This window comes from Molothrus ater, chromosome 6 (genome assembly GCF_012460135.2).
Source record: "Molothrus ater isolate BHLD 08-10-18 breed brown headed cowbird chromosome 6, BPBGC_Mater_1.1, whole genome shotgun sequence".
Classification (NCBI taxonomy): Eukaryota; Metazoa; Chordata; class Aves; order Passeriformes; family Icteridae; genus Molothrus; species Molothrus ater.
In genome coordinates, this window is record NC_050483.2 from 50,410,420 (window position 1) to 50,429,472 (window position 19,053).

General features: G+C 45.4%; 1 protein-coding gene across 1 annotated transcript; it reads left to right on the plus strand.

The window, feature by feature from the left end:
* Window positions 1–479: 479 nt before the first annotated feature.
* Window positions 480–14,306, plus strand: LOC118687571 (cholesterol 24-hydroxylase). Its single transcript, XM_036384608.1, has 15 exons — window positions 480–728; window positions 2,543–2,620; window positions 3,129–3,210; window positions 3,752–3,825; window positions 4,503–4,589; window positions 5,160–5,298; window positions 5,879–5,989; window positions 6,737–6,893; window positions 7,222–7,284; window positions 8,526–8,598; window positions 9,019–9,103; window positions 10,925–11,035; window positions 11,289–11,377; window positions 12,284–12,350; window positions 13,145–14,306. Exons 1-15 carry the CDS (start codon window positions 601–603, stop codon window positions 13,304–13,306), a joined length of 1,506 nt encoding a protein of 501 aa, XP_036240501.1. The 5' UTR covers window positions 480–600; the 3' UTR covers window positions 13,307–14,306.
* The last annotated feature ends 4,747 nt before the right edge of the window (window positions 14,307–19,053 follow it).

The following is a 19,053-nucleotide window of genomic DNA, read 5'->3' on the forward strand; positions in this document are numbered from 1 at the left end:
GATGTGGCATCCACAACTCCTCTGGACAACCTGTCCCAGTACCTCACTATCCTCATAGTAAAGAATTTATTCCTAATATCTAATCTAGATCTGCATTCTTTAAGTTCAAGGACATTTCCCCTTGTCATACCACTACACGCCCTTGTAACAAGCTCTTTTGCAGCCCCAGCAATAAGGTCTCTCCTGAACCTTCTTATTCTGTGGGCTGAACAGCTCTGACTGTCTCAGCCTTTCTTCATAGGAAAAGTGCTCCAGCTCTGTGAGCATCTTCGTGTGTTCCTCTGGACCACGTCCACATCCACATCCACATCTACACACGTGCACACACACAGACACACACACAGACACACACGCACACCCACCCCCCCCGCCACACACACACGCACCCACGCACGCACACACCGCACACACACCCGCACCCACGCACCCGCACACCCATCGACACACACCGTGCGCCTGTGTTTTACAAGCACCGCGCCCCAGCATAGGCCGCTGCCGCCGGGCTCTTTAAACAGGGCCGTCCCCGCCCGCCCCGAGGCCTGGCCCGGCCCGCCCGCCCTTTGCTTCTCGGGACGGGGGAGACTCTGTCAGCCGGCGGGGATGGAGGTGCTCTGGGCGGCGGGGGGGCTCCTGCTGGCGCTGGCCCTCCTGGCTTTCGTGCTGTACTGCTGCTACGTGCACTACATCCACGCCAAGTACGACTACATCCCCGGCGCGCCGCGGGAGAGGTAAGGGCCGGCCGGGCAGGCGCGGCGGCGGCGGGCAGGCTCGGTGGCTCCGCTGGCAGACCGGAGCCGTGAGGCGGCCTCAGAGCAGAAAATCGTCCCTCCAGCCGCTGTCCGTGCGAGGGCCGGGCAAGGGCAGCGGCAGCGGCGAGGGGTCACGCAGCCTGGGCACAGCGCTGGTGGGTGCCCGCTTCCCGGGCAGCGCCGGCACCGCCGGGGATCCCGCATCCTGCTCAGCAGCACGGCCTGGCCGGCCGGGGCTGCGTGTCCTGACCTACATGGCCGCAGCGGCACGAAGGGGCGCTTCAGAGCCGCCCGCAGGAGCTGCGCCATTGCTCCTGACCCTGCAGAGGGATCCGACAGCAGCGTCAGCCGCGCAGGAGGGACCGCACCGCCCCCGTCCCTCAGTGCGCCTGGAGCCACGCTGACCCTAACTCCAGCAGTCACCTTCCGTGCCCTCCTTCGTAAGCCGGGTGTTTAGCTTCTGCCAAAAATAAATAAAAATGTCGTAAGTGATAAGGGGTGATAAGAAAGCTGCCAGCAAGGCAGTGGCAGCGCTGTCACGAGGAGTCATAGCCCCTGCAGGAGTGTGTGAGCTCCCCACTTAACCTCACCTGTGGGTGCACATGTCCTCCCTACCATGCCACAGGAAGAGACACCAGCACTCGTACACAGCCTGACAGGGACACCACTCTCTCCTGCCCACCTCCAGGCTTCAGCCTCCTTGTATAATCAGGGTCAGACACCAAAAGTAGAAAGAGGATGATCTTGTCATACCTGAACCTGCTCATCCTTGGGTTCATTTTGAGGTGTGAAGTAACACCGTGGTGTGATGGCACACCAGAGGAGCCACAAGTGGTACCTTGTTTCCTGTGCTGCAGATAGAGCAGTTTCCAGAGCTAAAAAAGGAAACTTCTGTGTTGTGTTTCAGGCTTTCACATCTTTTTTGGGATACAATTACAAAGGAAAAGTCAAACAAGTGGAGGATTAAAAGTTTCTGTAGATGTTGAGTAACTTTGTAGAGTTCTTGTTATTTTAAATGCCTCCCAGTTCCAACAGTAATAAAATAAGAGCCTGTTTTTCCCCATAGTTTATTTATACTATAAAGGATGATAACATGGCTCTCTGTCTCTCAAATGGAAAACAGATCTTGAGTGCAGCTTGCTTCATTTAGAGAGGAGCTTGGCCAAATCTTCCCTCAGATTTATACAAAGCCAATGGGAATTCACCATTCACAGTTGAAAGAAGGAATTTATCTCTAAGTTTTTAATGCAGCTATATTTGAAGAGTTAACATTTTTTATTAATTTCTTCAATTTCAATATTAACCAGTAATTATCCTCCTCAGTATTTGAAATTATGCAGTTTGGGACAGAAAGAGATGATTCCTAATTTCCCTTAACAGAAATCCTTTGACAGAAATGAAGTTACACTTACCAGGGATAAGCATGTATTAAGGAGCATTTAATGCAAATATCTCTTTCATGTACAGCAAGGTAATAGCTGCAGTTAGGATTCACTCAGACAGGCAAAGAGCAAAGCAGTTCATGGGGTTTCCATCCAGACCCAAACATCTCCTACAATACAGCATAAGAAAAAGATCTCATCCTTCATCTCTGTGCTGGTCTTCCTGGCTGCATGTGAGCGCCAGCCTGTCTTTGGTGCCCAGTTCACCAGCTTGGTGAGGGCTGGGCATTGGCACAGCTCAGAGTTATTTTCATCTTCCCTTACAAGGAAAACATGAGCAACCAGGATTACAATCCATGCAAAACCCTATGCTGGCATCCTCATGACACTCTTAACCTTCATATTCTGCAGCTTTTTATTTGGACACCTGCCAATCATATGGAGAATGGTGAGGAAACAGGAGTTCACACCAGATGTCTTGCTGCGGTGGTAAGTTGAGGCACATCAATAACATTGAATGGGGTAGTCCTGTAGCACATATGGAGAAATCAAGGCACAAAGACCCTTACAGAATTACATAATTAGCATCATTGAGAAGGTTGGCAAAGGAGCTAGAGAGAGAGAGTATTGATCTTTCAGATCTGATTAGATATTAGAAAAAACTTTTTCACTGGAAGAATGGTTAGCCATCGGAATAAGGATAGTGGTGGAGTAACTTCATGAAAATGTTCAAGAGGCATTTGGATGTGGCACTTGAGGATATGGTTTAGGGGTGATTATGGTGGTGATAGGTTGATGGTTGGATCAGATGATCTTGAAGGACTCTTCCAACTTTGATTATTCTGTCCTGTGATTCTCTCTTAATGGCTTTATTGGCTGGGGACTGCAGTAGTTCCCACTGCAATGTGCTCTGGTCCTTCAAGGTTATTAGGTCTGAGCTGTTACGTGTTGGTAGTTTGTACCATAATTCTCTTTTTTAAATTTTCTCATCTTACAGGGCAGAGAAATATGGACCTGTTGTACGAATTAATGCCTTTCACAGAATCTCAGTATTGATTGTGTGTCCTGAAGGAGTGAAGGTACTGAAAAATAAAGCCAAATCAATGGTGGGGATAGGCCCATCCCTCCATAACAGGAGAGCTGGTGCCTGATGATCAGAGCAGCACAGAGCAGTCAATCCGTGCTTGGCTCTGGCTAGGTTAGGAGGATGAAGTGCTTGGCTCTCCAGGCTGTCCTGATTTTTTTTCCTTGATCAGTTAATTTATTTTGTTACTTTTATTTAAACAGCACATATAGCAAACATTTTCCATTTGTGAAAAGCAGGCTGTCTACAAGAGCTTAGTATCTCAAATGAATGGGGCACAAGAGACCAAATTTCTTTCTCTAAATCTTTGCAATTACAACAGAGTGAGATTTCAGGTCATTGGGCAAAAAAGTGCTAGAGGGATGCAAAGCAAGCTAGCAGCACAGGAACTGGGGAATCAGGGCATGCCAAATAATTAATCTACTCTTCAGACTATAGCTGCAGAAGAGGAGAGTAGATATGTGTGAGTGAAATTTTGTGTTTTGTCTGGGAAACAGATTGCACACAGTATTCACTGACCTGAGGTTTGATTTTAGGAGTTCTTGATGTCACCACAGCACCCAAAGGATCCGACAGTGTATGGTAGTCTCTTCAGCCTGTTTGGTGAGAGGTAGGCAAAACCCATCTGAAGCCACTGTGATCTGAAAATAAATGCAAGATTAATAATATCAAAGGCATGTCATTTTGACTCAGACCATTTACCTTAGTGTGGGGATTAATTTCTGATTCCAGACACACATAAGCAGCATGTACCTATTAAACTATATGTCAAGTCAAATGTCCTTCCAGTCAGGGAGAAGGATATGTTGGATTTTGTTTTACCTTGATCATGTATCCTTTTTCCCCCTGGGGATGTCCAGTTAGTCTCAGAGCAGTCTGCTAAAGACCATCATCAAAGTTCTCAGATTTTAGAGCACTGATTTTAGAGCACTCCATAAGGCATGGAAGTTTGCAACTTCTAAATTCAATTCCAAAAAAAGAGAATTTTTCTTTGTTAGTCTGAAGCTTTTAAAAATAAAATAATCCAGTTATAATATTTATTATTTACATAACAGGTGTAATGAACCAGCATCTTATTGGACTCAGCAGTCCACACCCACCTGGAGAAAAAAAATCTGTGTTTTGGTTGTCATCCACAGCGATGCAATGGTTGCATACTCAAAGGTGCTCCTTACACATGGAAAAATTGAAGAAAATAGATATGAAAGACTTACATTTGTGACTACATGGGGTTTAGCAGGCTCCTTTGCATAAACCTGCTCCCTTCCTTGTTTTCCTGTGTGCTAGGTTTCTAGGGAATAGCTTGGTAACTGTTTGCAACCATGAGCACTGGCACAAGCAGCGGAGGATAATGGACCCAGCTTTCAGCCGAAGGTAAGGCAAATACTTCTGGGACCTTCTAACTGTTACTTCTACTGTGTTGTCATGCTTCTCCCTGTCATTATTTGATATTTGGATGAAAAAGACCCCAACATTCAGTGCCAAAATCATATTTAACATAGAATCCAGCACTCCATTCCCATGCTAAGTATAATTTGACCAGACTTCCCACAGAGCAGTGACACCCATGAACTTAGCAACGGCAGAAAGGTCCCAAGGTTGTGTATCCTGGAGCATGGTTATGGCTGCCTTGTCCTGTTGGAAAAGAGAAGGCAGAGGGTTGGTCTGGTTTGATGCATTGTGTATAGGGTCCAAAGATAAAGTCTATGTGCAAAGGGCACAGGCCACTGCCCTTTGCCATGACACATGTTAATTACATGGCAGGGCAGAGCAGGACCGATGTAAGAAGAATGTAGCTCATTCTATAAGCTTGCTTTTTAATGCATTAAGGCAAATTAATTATAAATTTTAAAAAACTTGACTACTTTCTATGGAAAATAACAAAGGTTCTTTTGACTGAGCAAAGATCAGAGCCCCCATTACTCATCTTTATTGATTGTTCAGCTACCTGATTGGTCTGATGGAAACTTTTAATGAAAAAGCAGAGGAGCTGATGGAGAAGCTGGAGGAAAAGGCAGATGGAAAAACAGAGTTTAGCATGCTGTCAATGATGAGCCGGGTGACTATGGATGTCATTGGAAAGGTACCAGCTATCCCTTTCTTGTTTCCTCTCAACTGGCAGGAAGGGATGGAAGTGATGCCTACCAGCAGCAGGATGGGATCAGGAGCTGGAGGCAGGGAGAAAGACCTTTACCCAGCAGTGCCAGAAGACCTGCAGGACTAATAGTGCCACTTCCATTCAGTCCATGGGAAAGGGCAGGTAGGGAAGGGTATGCATAGTCTAGGTATGGCCTGCAGGATGGGGACACGTTGCAAAAGTCTTCAGTCTCATGCCTCCCACCCCTCCATACCAAAAGGGACACACCAGGGCTCTCCCATGGTTGGAGGTTGTATTATTTGCATTGCATGTCAGCAGGAAGGCTGCCTTATGCTGCCTTTTCCCTTTCTATGCAAGCCTGTTTGGGAGGAATGGAGAATAGTGGTAAATTATTAATCCACTCAAATAAGGAGAAAACATAATGTTGATATTGGCCGCCCCTCGCAGCCTCCTGCAAGGTAGGATCCAGCCTGAGATATTTTTAGGGGAAAAGGCAGTGCTGTGAGGCTATCCTGCTCTTTCACCCCCACCTCAGCAAGTTGCCCTTTTCTCTCCTGCTTTTTAGGCAGCCTTTGGGCTGGAATTGAATGCCCTGAGTGATGACCAGACACCTTTACCCAACGCTGTGACTAAGATCATGGAGGGACTGAACAAGGCCCGCGACCCCTTCATAAGGGTCTGTACTCCCCTCACTTCAGTCCCCTCTCCTCGCATTCAGCTGCTCCTCCTTGAGTTCATGGAGCTGTGTCCATATGTATCAGGGAAACAGTCATCTGTAGATCTTTCCCTCCAATGGGCATCAAGATAAAATTCATTACTGCTTTAAAAAACTCAGAAATTAATTTTGTTCCCCCCTGCATGTGTCTCCTTCTGATACAGTTTTATGCTCTTGTACCTATTAAAAATTGAGATTTTTGCCATTTGTCCATGAAGGATGGCAGCCTTCACTCAGAGTGGAAGAGCATTCTTGCTGTGAAAAAATTATATTTTCAACCCAAATTCATCTACCAAATTCACCTGCTAGGACATGATGGATGTAATATGAAATGTTTAAGTAAAGAATTATTCCAGTGTCTCATGAAAGCTGTAGTTCAGGCTTTTAGAGCTCCTGTTTTCCTTTTTGAGACCAGAGGTGAGATTCTGCATTGCATGCTGCAGTTTGGGAGGTGATGAATTTTGCTCACAGTGCCCAAAACATCAGCTCTGACTCTGATGAGACACGACATCAGCATGCACAGATTGAAATATTTCTTATTTCAGCCCAAACCCTTCATCCCCCAGGCATTCAGTTTGTTGCATGGAGAGCAAATGTTTCTGTGACAAGTGTCATTTAGTGCAAAACAAGGTGCTCACATGTAAAATAACACTGACATTATTTTTGCCAACAAAAGGAATAAAATGACAAAAGAAATTCTGTATTCAGTTCATGCCAGGAAAGCAGAAGATGCTAAAGGAGACCAGGGAGAGTGTGAGGCTGTTGAGACGTGTGGGGAAGCAGTGCATTGACCAGAGGAGAGCAGCCATCCAGAATGGGAAAGAAGCCTCAATGGATATTCTTACGCAGATACTGAAAGGAGATGGTAAGAGACACCTTGCTATCACTGTTTGAGTGAATTTCTCTGTGGTATTTTTTGCTGTGAAATTCAGGGAGGATTGTTTAGGGGATCTAAACTTGGATCTTCCTTTAAAGTTGTTTTCACACTGAAGATAGTGAGAGTTGCTTTGAAAATTCCCTGTTTCTTTGTTTTGGATCAAGTACTGGTCACGAGTCACCACTGAAATGCCCACTCAGCATCCTCTCTTGATGCCACCTCAGCCAATATGTGCCCAACAGGGCAGAGCATTCTGGCTGGTCCAACTGGGGCGCAGGGACATTTTCTGATTTAATTTGTTTTTCTATCTTAACAGCTCTGGAGGAGACTAGAGATGATGAAAACATTCTGGATAACTTTATGACTTTCTTTGTTGCAGGTTGGTAGCTATTTTAATGCTTGGGTATGTCATGTGGGAAGCTGTACTCATTCTTGAGCTGTCTACAAGGTTAAGATTAACATCCTTTTTAATCATAATTAACATCATTATTAACATCATCACTCCATGTGATGATGCTGCAACCAGGAATCTCTTGGTTGGAAGACCAAGTATTACACTGGCATAGGACCACCTGGGTGAGGTCTGAAGAGAATTCTTCATTTAACAGGCAAATGATATATTGTCCTCTTTCAGTGATACCAACACAGCAAATAATGCCAGGTTGCTGTTTTCCAGCCACAGCTTCCCACTCTCTGTTCCAGCCTCTGTCCTTCCACTGCCCACTGGGGTGCAAGGCTGTTCCTTAGGGGGTTCTGGCCCTTCTACCCAGATCCCACTAAACCACCCAGCTCCCACTAAACCCCACCAAAAACATCTTTTACATGTTCAATGTGTCTTTGCATCACCTCATCCACATGATTAAATGCCATTCTTGCCTAAGTAGAAGAAGGCACTGTCGAGCCAATCAGAAAATGAATGGGCTGAGTAATTATATGAGATAGTTGGGGTTTTTTTGCAGATCTTGCAGTTCAAGATGATTTAGGTTCACAAGAAGGTGTGGTCAAAATGCTGTTCTTTAGCAAGAAAGATGTTATTGTAGCAAACATCTTTGCAGAACTCTGTTTTCTGTAATGCTTAAAAATAGTACATATGTCTATCCATGAAAAAAAGGGAAAAGTGTCCACATCAGAGAGTCACAAAGTGGGTAAGGTTGGAAGGGTCTTCTGGTCCAAACTCCCTGCTCAAGCAGGGTCATCCTAACATGTAAAGCAGACCTTTCAAAGAAAGATGATAAGAAGCTCTGTTTTCCCTCAAAACCAGCAAATCCTTCCTTTTTGGCAGCACTGTGTGTCCCATAATACGACAAGGCAAATCTTGGACCTCACTGGCCCTCCTTTTAGGGAGCTCATGACCAGTAGGCGCTGCATGCAACCATTGCAGCTTTGCTTAGGCATGATGGGTCATATCTTTGCCAGCTATGTCCTTTTCTTGTCATTGTTGAAAGCTCTTTATGTAGACTTTACATACCTATTATTATTTCCTTTATTTTCTAGCATATTTAAAATAAAACATTTGGGGTTTGATGTTTAGAGCTTCCAATTCACAAACACTTTGTAGACCACCTTTGTATCATGTTATTATTTCATACTAACTTTTAAACTGGTTTTTGTTATCATTAGGTCATGAAACCAGTGCCAATCAGATGACATTTACAGTAATGGCACTGGGTCAGCATCCTGAAATACTGGAAAGGTATGTGTGCTCCAATTTTCAGACCCAGCTAGATGTTAATTTCACGGTGAACTTAATTGTAAGGTTATTAAAAAGATAGGATCATTAAATTCTAGCCTCCCTTCCAAAATAAACAGTTTCCTAGTACCATTATATCCAAAATGGTACAATGGATTATTTCAGTTTCACCTAGGTGATTTTTTTGAAGCCTTTATACATGCAGGTCCCAAATGCCCCCTGATTCAGCTGCCTTGTATGCACATTGCCTCATCCTGATATGAGGTAAAAGTTCAGGAAGCCTGGATGGGAATTGGTTGGCATTTTGCCTGAGGATGGGTGTTTAAATCCAACTCAGTGTCTGGAACGTAAAATAATGTGATTTATCAACTTGCCTCGCAAGAAACAGGCATTTGCATCTCACAAGTTTTAACTGACCTGCAGGGCTCAGGCTGAAGTGGATGAGGTTCTTGGTGCCAAGAGAGACGTTGACTATGAGGATCTTGGCAAGCTCACCTACTTATCCCAGGTACTGTAGGAGTGAGGTAAGGTACCAGGCAGAGCTGTTTGGTAGCACCTCTGACATGTCATGGAGGAGCCTCACACTTCTAAAATTTTAAAAACTATGCTAATATTTTATCCTGATAGTGTTTGTCCCCAGAGAGTCAGCCAGCAGGTAGCCTGACACATTTGCAGCAGCCCAGACTTATTGGGAAGATGCTCCTCAAATGTACAGATTCCTTCACTGCTTTCCTTAATTATTTCCAGTCTGGAAGCTAGACTAGAGTTGCATAATCCCTGTCTGTTTAAGGTGAAACAATTGCTGTAATTTTAAGAGAGGTGTGCAAATTTGAGCCCAACCTGTATATGAATCTTGGACACTTTCCTAATTCATTGCTTCATTTTTGTTTGATTATTGTTTAAGCATTTCCAGCTATGATCTCACCATATGCAATAAAGTGGGATTTGAGGATAGCCAAAAATAATGGCTTGGTTTTCTAGTGTCAATTTTTCATTATTCAATCTTGAAATCCTCTTCAGTCACTCAGGGGTGGTGGGGGAAAGAGTTTGGTCCTAAAAGAGGTCTTATGTATAAAAGTGCTGGTTGGCAATGAACTGCAAAGCCAGTGTTGGCTATTAGCCAGTGTTTGTGTTGCATTTCCTTTCTTCACAACATGGGGGACACCAGTAGCCCTCAGGAGAGGCTGAATCACAATCCTGGCAGCTGTTCTGCATAAATTGCCCTGTGATTTTAGTAGTCCACCATGATCCTTTTTGTTTTAAACTGCCCTGCTGAGGTGAGCAACAGTGTTTTACCATTTGGCATATCCCATCCCACAAATTACTGTGCATGGATAGCAGATAGATTTCATAGATCTATTTCTCATAAGGAAAAGGCGATTCTATGTGATTACAGAAAGCAGCAGGCTTCCTTAGGCTTCTCCAAACGCCATCACAATTATACCACTCCAATTAGGATGAGGTATCTAAGCCTTTGAGTTTTAAAACAGATCACATGAGAGCTCCTCAAAGCAAACAATTTATTTAACAGCACAATCTTGGATCTGTACAATCAAAATCAGTCACCCTTGCTCAGAGCCAGTCCATCACTGGAGTATCAGAGACTATGGGGCTCGTCTCCTGTTGTTCAGGCAATCCTGAATCCTTTGGTCCAGGCTTCTTTTCCATTAGTCCACTCGTGCATGCACACTGTTAATTGCATTTTCAGTGCGATGCTCATGTGCACTGTTAATTAGGTTCACTTTGATGAAATAAACCATTCTTACAGCTCACTGACACCAAAAGAAGTGGTCTTGTTCCATTTTTTTTCTCAACATTCCCTATTCATTTTCCTTTGCCAGGTTGTTTTTTGTCCTTTTGGGGCTCTGACCTGGCTCAGCTCCTCAAGCAGCAGAAGCAAAGGCAGAAGCAGACAAAGGCAGGACTGAGGCTGGGAAGGAGGCGGGGGCAATCACCCATCCTCATGGCAGCCAGTGCTGCTCATCAGGGGCAGGAGACTTCACTCTTAGATATTCCCTCTGAGTTTGCTTCCTAATACTTTTTCGCTTAGTTGTTCATCTAACTTGAGGTGTTAGATCTGTTCCAGGATCTCTTCTGGGTTTTGTGTCTTTTTCTCTCTATTTTACCAGGTGTAAGAAAGAACCAGGCCTGAAGGAGACTTAGCCATATACTTTGCCTACAGGAGTCCAAGGCAGATAGACCAGTATCTGTTTCAAAAGTCATAATTTCCCATTTAGCAGAAGTGAAAGGCCACAGGGAGGTAATTAATTTTACTTCTGCTTCCTGCAGTGTATAACTAACTGACCTCTTGTGCTTTTTGCTGCCCTAGGTTCTGAAGGAGTCGCTGCGGCTGTACCCGCCCGTCTCGGGGACGCTCCGCAGGCTGCAGAAGGATCACGTCATCAATGGCATCAGAATTCCTGCCAACACCACAGTCTTTGTGAGTCCCATCCACCTGCAGGAGCTGCCTCACTTAATCCAGATGTAACAGACCTGTGGATGAGAGGGTCAAAATCTTCCCTGGGCATATTTATACTTGCTTCTCTAAAATTTTGACCAAAATTGGGGTATGGATTAAGACTCTCAGTTGGGACTGGAGAGTGGAAGGCATTTATGGTTTTATACCTCTGACAGCAAAGATGCATTTTCAGTGTGTTGCTCCTGACTAGCAAAAATAAACTCTTTTTTGGCAGCTCAACACTTACGTGATGGGAAGGATGGAAAAGTTTTTCAAGGATCCACTTACTTTTGATCCAGATCGATTCAGCAAAGATGCACCTAAGTGAGCTTCTTTTTATTCCCATGTTATTAAATATGTATTAAGAAACCATTAAAGGAAGATATTTTAAGGGAAAGAAAAGTAGAATAAAATTATTTTTCCATTCCAGTATGAGTAAAACTAAACCATCCAAATGTAAATAGAGAGCAATAATGCACAGCTTTTGTTCAAGAATTCTTTAGACCACATGTTACCTTACAAAAAAAAAGACCAATGTTATTGTTATTAAATGTTGATATTGAGGTCAAAGCTTTGGGCCCAAACCAGGTTAAATATGTTGAATGCCTTAGTACATTGTAAGCATTTAATGCATGACAGCCCTGGTCCCAGGGTGCTTTAAATGTCTCCATATTAGACAGGGGAGAAAGGGCTGAGGGAGAGAAGATGCTGTTCAGCCACGTGGGCAGGCAGCCTAAGTCTAGTCAGTGGTCAGGAGTGCAATAGAAGGAACCAGTGAGTGACTAAACAGATGCAGAGATCAGCACCAGCTACTTCATGAGCCAGGAGTTTTCCTTCAGCCTAGAGTTAGTCTGGTCTCCTAAACCAAAGCATCCCCTCACTCACATGGTTCAGAGCTGCCCAAAGGAGCAATAATTGGGCAGATTGTGATGTCCTCATGACAGGCTGAAGAGCATTTAGAGTGTGCTTGACATTCAGCTTTGAAATAAGGCTGGCTTGCATCAAAACAGCTCTGGCAGCTGAGCCATGCAGTAAAGAAATGACAAGGAAAGGTGCTGCTGAGCTGTATTGCTGCTCTGAAGCAAAAAAGAGTTAGTTTGGAGACTGCTTTAACAAGTCCAATAGGTGAGGGGATATTTAGGTCATTTCCTTGCTGCTGTGATGAAATATTTGCTTGCTTCTTTACAACCAAGTTGTAAGAGTGACAGTTTTGAACATTTTTCTTTGCAGGCCGTATTACTGCTATTTTCCATTCTCTCTGGGACCCCGATCCTGCATCGGGCAGGTGTTTGCACAGGTGAGTAGAGGCCTGGAACAACACTTGGTTAGCAAGCACTGGGCCAGCTCAGGGTGTGCTGACCATGGGTGGTGGTGGGCACCAGAGGCCACACTGATGTGCACCGCCCCTCTTCTCCTCAGAGGGAAGATCTCCCTCCATTCCCATGACAGGCATGTCTCTCAAATGCTGTCACAGGAGCAGACATCCATGCAGCCAAGGTGTCTGCAGGGAGGAGCAGCAGGCTGCACTCCTTCCAAACTTTCCTGGGCCAGCCTGCTCAAATCCAAACCCCTTAGTGGGAATCACAGTCAACATTCCAGCCAAGGTCAAGCACATAGGGAATGTGCAGGGAGTCTTGGGGATCATCTCATGGCTGCCACTGACAGAATCAAGGCAGGGAAAACATCAGCTGGAGGAGGACACAATCCAGAACTGGCACAGAGAAGGTGAGGAAGGGGCGACATGGACAGAAGGAACAATTTAATGTGCGTGAGCGTGGCAGAGAGCATTTCAGGACAGCCAGAGGCCAGTGCTTTGGGTCTGTGCTGTGAGCTCATCTAAGCACCAGTGCTCAGAGTGCTTTAGTTTTACAGTTTGATTTCCAAAATGGGTTTAAGACATAAACAGAAAGACTGATCTTACTGCCTGTCAGTTGCCTTCAAATCCAGGACGTCCCAGGTTTCCTGGCCAACCAGCTGCATGAACAGAGTAACATTTAACTTTCAAATCTCTGTATTGACAAAGCAGTATAAGATAGTAGAGTGACTTTAAGCTGTATTTGCTGTCACTGACTTCTCTTTTCTTCTTAACAGATGGAAGTAAAAGTGGTGATGGCAAAGCTGCTGCAGAGGTTTGAAATACAGCTGGTGCCAGGGCAGAATTTTCAACTCATCGAGGCTGGAACCTTAAAGCCACTAGATGGAGTAATATGTAAATTAAAGCCAAGGAGCTCTGCAAGACGCTGCCAGGCATGACTGCTCAGGGAGGGGAGTGTGGCATGCTACTGGTAGTGTTTCTTCTGATTTTGGAAATCTTGGCACTAATCAAAGGTTAGATTTTGTAGACCCCTTTAGAGGACCACTAGATTGAAATTATTTCTAAACCTCCTTATAATTTACTGAAGAAAACCTAGCTCATGGTTTCCACTAAGCTTATATACAACACAACATGGTCTAAGTAAGCCCTTGTTTGGGGAGTTTCTTACTTACACAATAAAATCAGAAAAGAGTACAGCATAGATTTGGGCTGAATTTAGAAAGAGATGTTTGGAGATAGTCTCTTGATTAAAGCAATTTTTCTATCGCTGCTCCAAATGTGAATAACAATTGATAGGAATAATCTGAAAAAAACCTCAAAACATCAGAGTCTGAGGCCACTACTTTTTCCTCATGCTACTGCCTGATTTTTATTCAGTCTCTTCTGCTTTTCTTTTGATAGTATGCAAAGCATAGATTCCCTGTCCACACTGTAGAAAGGGACTATCCTGCTTCCTTCTACCCCTCCACACAGCCTGTGCTCATTCATCTGAGAACACTCTTCTTTGTGGTGAAAGAGTGTTGCTGTGTTTATTTTAACCTGGATTTTCCCCATATTGTTTGCCACAAAGCTACAGTAACACTTAGACCAGATGGTCTAGTAGGTACAGGAGGGCTGGAAAGAAGTGCCTGAACTAAATGCTGCTTAAAATGATCTTGCCACTGAAGAAATGTGTCTGCAATTTGAGCCAGAGACAGGAAGGTCCTGCATCCCCTTCTCCTGCAGATGTGCCTGAAGATGTGTCTGTGAACACTGCATGTAGGCTTGCAGGCAGGCCCTGCTAGGGAGAAAAAACTATCATTTGAAAATGCTGCCTTCCAGAAATGTGCATACCTAATAGGAGTTGGGCCTCCTCTATCATGAAATTAAGAGAATTAAAGGCATTTGATGCTGCCACTTTTGTTTCATATCTTTGTGAATTAAAAGAGTAAGAACACAGTCTGTACACTGTCAGGTTCCTGTGGTGGTTTCCATACTAGGAGGGCAACATCCCAGAGCTTTTCCTGACCTTGCTGCTGTTATGCACCATTTCATTCAGTGCAGCAGTGGGATAGCAGGCCCAGAAGGTTGATGCTGCTTTTGGTAATACAATCAACACCTCACAATGTAATAATACGACTTTCACCTGGGGTACCAGTACCTGTATTGCAAGGGAAAGTTTAATCTATCTATCAATAGACCAGCTCTTCAAGACCTTGTGCTGGAAATCTGATTATATCCTCCCAGACATTAATGAAAGCTCATTGGGAAGGCTGAGGACTCTTCAGCTGGACATGTGTTCCCAGCAGCTGATGCAGGATGTCCCATGCCAGGCAGGCTGGATGTGCTGGTGGCATAACAAATGCTTGAATCCTGGGAATATGTCAAAGGCAGGGCAGTGTCTTGGGACTGTGGGGAGTTGGGGGGAAGCTGTGACAGGAGTGGCATATGCTATGAACAGCACACAGACAGCTCAACAGACCCTGGCAAATTGGGCTGTGGAAATGTGAGATGCCACCACACCAGGGCTCTGCTCAGTGCCAGCAATGAACTAGCTCAGATCCATTAGTTACACACACCTAACTGCCTTCTGCCACCTCTGCAGTGAGGTCAGGCACCTCCAAGGAGGGCTCACAGGGTGTAAGCATGTTAAAATTCTGCAGTGAGTTCTGTCAGCCCTCACGTGCCCAAGACTGGAGCTTCCTGACTGCTTTGTGCTTACCCTCCTCAGAGGAACTCTCCCTGCTCTCTCTGCAAGCCCAAATGCCATCCAGCTCTTACAGGACCACTGGCCAAGGCCTTGCTCTTTTTCCTGCATCCAGGAGTGTCTCCTGTCAGGCTGATTTCCTCCCAGCAGATGGCAAGCACTCATTGCTGGTGCACCCAACTGCAGCAGCACTCCTCAGCCTTAAGTCTTAAGTCAGGCTCTCCTCATACTGGAGGAGATGGTGGCCTGTGGGGCCATGCAAATGCATTTCAGTGTTCTCATGGTTTTATCCTGCACCTCTAGCCAGGAGGTCATCCTTCATCTGACCAAAAAAACAAACAAAAAAAAAAAAACCAGCCCAAAAAACCCCCAAAAATACCTCACAAAAAAAAAAAAAACCAAAAAAACCCCAAAAAACCCAAACCAAAACAAGCAATCCAAAAAACCCCCAAAACAAGCAAGTTCAGGAAAGCTGCTTCCTAGTGCCCTATATGCCAACTGGGTGCTGGCATCAGCTTTGCTAAACCCTGTTGATAAACCTGGGACCTGAAGTGCCTAGGGAGACAGCTGTGCCTGCCATGAGCTGTAAAAACACCAGGGAGCTGCACTGCAGCTGTCTTGGACACCACAGAAAAGCACAGTTTTTCTTCCTGCTGGGGAAGAGAAACATAATTTCAGTTCTAGGGCAATCATTATTGCATCAAGCCCTTGGCTGGGGTTCCTGGCTGGTAAGGCAAAAAAGGAGAGCAAGGTCTGTCTCCTTAGTTCACTTGCTTGTAGGAAGGTGTCACACCTGTATCTGACTTTCTTCTTACACTTTTCCTGGCTCTTGGGCAATACAAAGAGAAATCTGGAAATGGCTGCTGGGGTGGTTTTTTCCCGGGTGCCACCCAGGCATGGCCACACACAGGCCAGTCAGGCCAGTGTTGCATGCCTGGAGGCTGGATGCAAGAAGCTTTCTCAGTTGACATGGGAGTGCAAAGCCAGGCTGCTCAGGCTGCCCCTGCACTCTGCAGGTAAGTGCCTGCCCTCCAGCAGCTCCTCTGGCTTTCACCCTGCCTCAGATGTGCACACTTGCAGCTGGACAGGAGCTGTCTGGAGGCAGACAGGAGCTCAGCTAGCAGGAGTCAGGGTAACTGCTGCCCTCAAAGGCAAGGGCACCAGTGATGACATGCATTCCCAAGAGTCTTTATTAGAGCTGTCTAAGGCTTCCTCCTGTTCTGAAGTGGCTGCTGCAGGTTTCTTTGATCCCTCTCCCAGACCTATAAACTCCTGGCCTCTCTCTTCTGGACTGATGCCCAGGACTTTCATGTATGTGCTCAGAGTGAAAACTTTCCCCCCAGGATTTCTCCCCAGGTTTTTTATGCTAACCCAAGAGCTTGATCCTTTCCCTTCTAGATCAGTGTCAGAGACAAGAAACAGGGAAGTGCTCATGCCTAGATCTCTTGGGATAGGAGGGAACTAGCTAGGGAAATTGTACCCAGAGGTGTCTGTCTGTCAGAAGGCAAACACTCAGTGTTGGCATGGGAAAATGGGATGCTTTCTCACTCCAGTTAGTCTGGAGCACAGGAGACTCCCAAATTTTCATCTACACTTCATGTACAGACTCATCATGTTTTGAGAAAGAAGCCCAGCTAGCATTAGTGCCAGGACATTTTTTCATGTGAGGAATCTCATTCCAGCCCTTACTGGAAGCCAGAAAAAGCTAAGAAGCATGGGATTCAATCACACTTATTGAAATTATAGCACAGTGTGATATTTTCTGAACAGTGGACAGCCTTCTGCTCCATCTATAGCCTGTAAAGGAATGAATGTAGATAAGAAAGTGTAAGATACTGGTGGGCCTAGGGGAGCACACAGGTTAACCAGGTGTGGATTTGCACTTGGAGGGGTTGTATGATGAGAGCTGCAACAGGAGGCCTTCCCTGGATTTAAGCAGCCTCTGCTGCTGAGACCATACAATGACAAAGCAGATATCTGCAGCATGTATCCATCTGCTCCACACAGAGCTCACATGCTATCAAAGGCAGTAAATTCAGGCAGAAATCTCCAAGGAACTAAAAGACTAAAAGCTAAAAGACACGCAAATGACCACATACTCCACTGCTACATCCTGCTGCAGCACTTTGCTGTGTTTCCCATTTCAGGTGTCAGCTATGTCAAGCTAGGCAACCTCTTGTGCCATAGTCTGCAAAAAGCCTTGCACAGCAGAGCCGTGGTCTTGGCAGGAATCCCTAAGTGCTACTGTAGAGCAAGTAAATAATCATATGTTGTTATTTTTTATGTATCTGTGAGTCTTCTCTAATAGGTTTTGTTGAGGACAGGCTGAAATTAGATAACAGTACACACAGCTGGCATCTATTCCCTTGGAAACACAGGTAAAAATGTATTTAATACCTCCCCAGTGACAATGAATATTCATTACTATGACACAGATGTATACTTGATTTGAAAATAAGAACAGTAATTAAAGAGCTATTAAGGTTAAAAAGCAACAAAGGAAATTCAGCTACTGAAAGAGCTGCTCTGGGATCAGCTTCTGACCTGTCTGTGCATGGGTAAGCACAGGAGGCCTGAGATTTTCCACTTGATTATTTTACATGTAGGCAGACCTTTTGTTTTGCTGTCCCTCCTCAAACTCTGCTATCTGGAAATGACCTGAGTTCAGAGTTCATTTCTCCTGCTCTCTTACTGAACAGCTGTGCTCTGCTGAGGTACTTTACTCTGTCTCATTGGCTGCTCCAGTTGTATTGAACCAACAAGAAGTGAAAGGGAAACTTTCTGCAGGCTTTTGGGAAGGAAGCTATTTAAAAGTAATCATTTATGTACATTATTTTTATTAAAATAGCCTTGGAGATCAGCAGTCATGATAGCTGGCTGACTTGCTGTAATCTCTGAAATCTCCATCCCACTGGCCATGACATTGAAGTTGAATTTCTCAGGGATGTTTCACAAAGGTTCCTTTGCAGGGGTGACTTGTGGCCGTGGCCCCAGCAGTGCAGACAGAGAGTTATAACTGAGCCAGGAGAGAGGTACTGGCACTGCTGTGCATGGAGGGGGGAAGATGCAGCAGATGTGCCCAAGGGCAGTGCAGCACTGCAGGACTGAGGCCCCACTGCTTGATCACAGCCAGGGCACACCCTGTGCAATCTCACCCTCTGTGTGCCCGTGTGTGACCTGCCAGAAGCTGCAGGCTCTCAGCAGGGCCGTGTCACAGGAACAGGGCAGCAGCATCTTCCAGCCCCATCTGTGCCATGCATCACCTGCTCCCTCTCTGGGGAGGGTCTAGTAGTTATGCCACTGAAAACATTGGGGCAGAAAATGAAGTAGACCAGGTGGAGAGGCAGACTATTATTTTAATTTCTAACTCGGTAGCATAAACATAAATAAAAAACTGAATCCACCCACTTGGCTGTTGTTTCGAGCTGCTCAGTGAGGAGAGTTAACTGCGTATTGCCTAAATTAGAAGCAGACAAACCGCATCTGCCTTTGCCCTAAGCTAACCTGACTGGCTTTCTGCAGCAGAGCCCGGTGCAGACACGTGTCCAAAACCAGTGACAGAGCCGCGGCAGGGACCTGTCCTGCTTCTCGCACCCGCGTCGGAAACTTTCCTGTCCCGCGCAGGTACACGTGTGCCACAGAAGGCAACCCTGAGCTGTGTCACCGCGCCGATCGATCTCATCGCGCCACAAGTGACAGATGTGTGTTTTCTGCCTGCATTGGCTGGCTTTGCTGGAGGACGGGTTCGGTTTGATTTTTTTTTCCCCTGGAAAAAATTCCAATTCCGTGCTCAGACAGTGTATTACTGATTCAACCTCATGGGGTTTATCCTTCTAATAAGAGAAAGTGCCAGTGTTTGCGCTTCTTAGAAACCGAACCTGAGAGTTTTAAGCGGCAGGGAGACGCGATATCCCAGTTCTCACTGATTTTAACCCGTCGTACATCCCTCGGCTGTAATCTGCGGTACCCTCTAGCAGGGCTGACGACATTCACGCCCGT

Excerpts from the sequence above, each read along its gene's own strand:
- LOC118687571 (XM_036384608.1), top strand. The coding sequence starts at position 601 with ATGGAGGTGCTCTGGGCGGCGGGGGGGCTCCTGCTGGCGCTGGCCCTC. Across the intron at positions 8,599-9,018 it reads CATCCTGAAATACTGGAAAG|GGCTCAGGCTGAAGTGGATG; the intron begins GTATGTGTGCTC and ends ACTGACCTGCAG. Across the intron at positions 11,378-12,283 it reads TTCAGCAAAGATGCACCTAA|GCCGTATTACTGCTATTTTC; the intron begins GTGAGCTTCTTT and ends TTTTCTTTGCAG.